This window comes from Montipora foliosa, chromosome 8 (genome assembly GCF_036669935.1).
Source record: "Montipora foliosa isolate CH-2021 chromosome 8, ASM3666993v2, whole genome shotgun sequence".
Classification (NCBI taxonomy): domain Eukaryota; kingdom Metazoa; phylum Cnidaria; class Anthozoa; order Scleractinia; family Acroporidae; genus Montipora; species Montipora foliosa.
In genome coordinates, this window is record NC_090876.1 from 18,783,066 (window position 1) to 18,788,065 (window position 5,000).

General features: G+C 37.6%; 1 protein-coding gene across 2 annotated transcripts in view; it reads left to right on the forward strand.

Annotated features, from left to right (window-relative positions):
* Positions 1 to 5,000, forward strand: part of LOC138012620 (uncharacterized) — an 18,343-nt gene that overhangs the window by 7,274 nt on the left and 6,069 nt on the right. The window contains exons 4-5 of one of the 2 annotated variants that reach the window (XM_068859442.1): positions 198 to 263; positions 4,115 to 4,180. In XM_068859442.1, coding sequence (XP_068715543.1) covers positions 198 to 263; positions 4,115 to 4,180 — 132 coding nt within the window. The remainder of the gene's footprint in view (positions 1 to 197; positions 264 to 4,114; positions 4,181 to 5,000) is intronic. The other variant, XM_068859443.1, reaches the window with a different exon arrangement.

Genomic DNA, 5,000 nt, shown 5'->3' on the forward strand with positions numbered 1-5,000 from the left:
CAAGGGCTAGACCGGGAGCCTCCTTCTCTGTCCCCTCATTTTCTCTTGGTATGAGTAATTGTTTTCCTCTCAGCTGAAGCGACCGGCCAAAAATAGGATTTACCAGAAATTAAAGGAGAAATTTAACGGTATAGTTTTGTCTTCAAGCAAGAATATATTGTATATTTTAGTGACTTAAACATTTTGTTTGAATTCAGAAATTTCAACCACAAATGAAGTCAATGACAGTACAACTTCTTCTTCGATTCCCGACTTAACGACAGGTTAGTGGATAAAATTCCATAAAGTTAACAACAATAACAATAAAAAAGTAGCTGTTATTCATCGTGCTGAAGTACAATAATAATAAAGTATTCTCGTTTGTCGACCTCATTGCCTGATGAAGACTACCAGTATGCATTCGAAACGTCGCGATCCACATCACAAGTCAAGACAAACGAGAATATTTTTTTAAAAAGCTGCTTTATTGGTCAAAACCGGCAGGTAGAAAAACTTAAATATTTGAAACTTATAGCTCCCTTCCCTATTTGTGAAAATCATTAAAAGTGGTCAACGAGAAATCTACGTGATTTCATAGCATTTAGTATGTATAGAAAATAGTGAACGCGAGTGCACTTCGTGATTTATGGGAACGAGTGATATTTGCGCGCTAGCCACGTAGCTGAGTGCAATTTGAAAGGGTGGCCGAACACAGTTTTCGCGCGCGCTCTTGCTAACGCAATGCAGCGCGCACGCCAGGATTGCAAAAAAAATAAACATGGCTTCAATAAAGCAATCATTTTATTTGCTCAATGCTTCCGCTAGCTGTACTATTTTTCCTCATAATTAAACAAAGTGTTTGATGGTTTTAGTCTTTTATGAGAAATGTATGTTAGAAAAAGTAACGATGCGAAGAACTCCGCAAATTCACAGATTGTTGCCGAAAGAACCCAGCTAAATGCATCGCATGCGTAGTAAGTTAAAAAGTTTCGATTGAATGCGGAATAGCTTTCTCTGAAATACGCCTATGTCTCGACAGTCACTCGTTAGAATTTATCGAAATATGGTACGAAAATACTTTAATAAATAAGTAAGTGGAGTATTGAGAAAATTTGAACTTCAACAGAGGAAATTCTAGATATTCCAGTGAACCACCAACAAGGGATAATTAAAGATCTCTCTGTCAAATTCTTGTTCGAATAGTGTTAACTTGTGAGCATCCTTAGAAGTTTGTTGCATGCAAATTAAAAAGAAAATTTAACGACCAGATTTTCTGCAAATAAACAAAACCGATTTTTAAGGCCTGTTTATATTTATTCAAGTTGCCATGGCAACGGCATATACGTCAGCTTAACTGTCAAAAAACCGAAGTTCGTGTTGCTAACTTGCTTACTACCATTTTTGGCGACCAAAGGATGAAGGGTTTTAGGGAAAAAGGTAAATGAAACATAGGTATCAAAAACTGTGTTCAGCCACCTTAAAACATCACGAGTGATCATAAATCACTTAAACGCAAATTCATTACGGTTTTTAGTTAGCTTGGACCACAAGATATTTCAAGGAATATTTCCTGTATTTTACAGAATTAAAGGGTAGTAAGATTAGCTCGTTTCAGTAAGTTCTCATATGAGTCCGTCTTGCTATTGAATGCAATTCTTGGAGCTCTCTCCTTTAGTCTTTCAACTTTGCGTTTGTCTCATAAACACGTTTACGGCAAACGCGCTTCAAGTTGGCTTAGTTTTCTCTTAATCCGTAAGTAGATCCAACAGAAAAATAGAAAACAAAAGCAAAAGTTTTAATAATTTGGCAAAACGTGTTTCTGAACTGAAATTGTTTCAGTTGCTTTCATCATGGTGTTTGTATTGCAACGTTTTACATCATGGTCGCAACGTGCTAGGAATACCGTCGTTTAAAACGACGGTATTCCCAGCAAGTGAATAGTCATTTTTGGGGAAAATTGTGGTACTAAAAAGCCTAATTGTTTCAAGCTGGTGTATTTGCTCTCCCCTTTACCTACAAATGAACAAGTGTTGGATGAGGTAAATAAAGTTTATTTAACTTTCTTTGATACGGAAAATTAAAAGGAGGATTATGATTAGTGACTACGGAGACTGTTTTGGAGTTTCCTCCCATTTTTGGGAAGGTTGATCAAGTATTGATAGTTGATGGCAAAATTGTCATTTTAAGATACAAGAAATTAACAATTTTGGAGTATGTCAACCACTTGAATGTTTACAAAGATTTAGAAGAAAATGAAATGGCTTGTGTAAAGCAAAAGCAACTGCAAGATTTTCACCCCTTAAATCTGTACAAGAGCTTTGGTAGGTTTGCTCAGCACTTGTTTGTCATTTTGCGGTACAGGGTGGACTGCTTGTAAAAAAATCATTGTGGAGTGTACACTCTTAGGACCAAGGGGTTAGCACTGTACCTCTGACTCCATTTGGTCATTTTTCTGGTTATTGCCTGTCAAATCACTCCTCATATACCTTGTGCAAATTAATGTCGCACTTCTTACTGCAGATCAATGGATGTTTCACAACTTACTGTAATATTTTATTGACAATGTTACAAAATTTGAATGCTTGTAAATGTTTGACTATAGCATTCCATTTTTAGCTCTATACAGTGAAGAAAAAAATGTTAATGAGATTTTACCATATTATCTGCACCCGGAGATACTGAACACAAAGTAAAGTTCTCTTGTTAAACTTAACTTAACTCAACTTAACTTTTTTGATTAAGTGATGTTTGTGGAGCTGGTAGGGATAAGTGGTAAGTGGTTGGGTAAGTTGTTCCGTTTTAGGGACAGTGGTATGTACAGTTGATCAGTAATGACACGAAGTTGGATATATTGACGACTGTATGTTAGGCAACTATATGGCTTACTGGCACGAAGTATATACCACGAACAAGATAAATAGGCCACTTTGAAAAATACCATAATACTCTTTGTTTGTCCCCCCAAATTTTGCATAAGCAGTGTTTCCAGTTTCTCTTGGGACTCACAATGGTCCCAAGAGAATACAAAAACAATGCTTGTGCAAAATGTTGGCGGAAAAACAAAGAATATTATGGTATTTTCCAAAGTGGCCTATATAGCAAACCATCACGTGATCAGAGTTGCTTTGATGGCTCAGTGGGAGCTTACTCGCTCCCCGCAGGGAGCGTGGCCGAGTTCGAGGCGCGATGGTTCTGGTTGTATCATACGGGATTCTTATCGACGGGTAATCTACTATCCCTGGGGTATGCACATTTGTGACTACGATGAAAAGTAAAATAAAAACTGAACTGGATTATTACCGTGGTATGCATGGTATGCATCCCACGTAATGAAAGTAACAACCATTGTATAGTGATAAATACCTTTTATTAACCGAGTTTGAGGGATATCTTTGAAGGAAACTGAGAAAGGGGAATCCGGGGTAAGAAAATAAGGAACGGGGAATCTTTAAAAGCGGAAGTCGAGTTTGAGAGCCGCACTAAGGGTCAGGACCCGAATGGGAACGGAACACAAGGGACATAAATGCAACTGAAAAAACCTCTAACTTACAATGTGGGTAGAGAAAAATGATCTTTGAATGTAGCGAACCATACTGTAGAATACGGAGCACCGAATTAGCCAATGATAGCGCGCACAATTTTACAGGCATGATATTAAATGTAATTTGTGGTAATTGCAAATTAGCATAAATTTCTATTTAGCCGGCACGTATCAGTGGCCCGGTGAGCCGTGTTAGGAGCGCAGTGGTTTGTGGGATTTAGATTTGCAGTTTCCGGGTGTCAATTGGCAAATATGTTGTTCGGTCAGCCTTCGCCGCGTGCACAAGTCCAGCTTCGTTTATTGCGATATTGCGCTGAAAAAAATGTTTTGTGCCTTCGTTAGGCTGTACATGAGTAATAGTCTTTATTTACATTGTAAATAGTGCTTTTCAATTAGAATACCATAGAGCCCCAGGGTTCACACCACTGCGCTGTACGCTTGCTACGTATGAGTAATTGTTTTCCTCTCAAGTGAAGTGACCGGCCAAAAATAGGATTTACCAGAAACTAAAGGAGAAATTTAACGGTATAGTTTTGTCTTCAAGCGAGAATATATTGTATATTTTAGTGACTTAAACATTTTGTTTGAATTCAGAAATTTCAACCACAAATGAAGTCAATGACAGTACAACTTCTGCTTCGATTCCCGAGTTAACGACAGGTTAGTGGATAAAATTCCATAAAGTTAACAACAATAACAATAAAAAAGTAGCTGTTATTCATCCTGGTGAAGTACAATAATAATAAAGTATTCTCGTTTGTCGACCTCATTGCCTGATAAAGACTAGCAGTATGCATTCGAAACGTCGCGATCTACATCACAAGTCAAGACAAACGAGAATACTTTTTTTTAAAAGCTGCTTTTGAGGTCAAAACCGGCAGGTAGAAAAAGTTAAATATTTGAAACTTATAGCTCCCTTCCCTGTGTGTAAAAATCATTAAAAGTGGTCAACGAGAAATCTACGTGATTTCATAGCATTTAGTATGTATAGAAAATAGTGAACGCGAGTGCACTTCGTGATTTATGAGAACGAGTGATATTTGCGCGCGAGCCACGTAGGTGAGTGCAATTTGAAAGGGTGGCCGAACACAGTTTTCGCGCGCGCTCTTGCTAACGCAATGCAGCGTGCACGCCAGGATTGTAAAAAAATAAACATGGCTTCAATAAAGCAATCATTTCATTCGCTCAATGCTTCCGCTATCTGTACTATTTTTCCTCATAATTAAACAAAGTGTTTGATGGTTTTAGTCTTTTATGAGAAATGTATGTTAGAAAAAGTAACGATGCGAAGAACTCCGCAAATTCACAGATTGTTGCCGAAAGAACCCAGCTAAATGCATCGCATGCGTAGTAAGTTAAAAGGTTTCGATTGAATGCGGAATAGTTTTCTCTGAAATACGCCTATGTCTCGAGAGTCACTCGTTAGAATTTATCGAAATATGGTACGAAAATACTTTAATAAATAAGTAACTGGAGTATT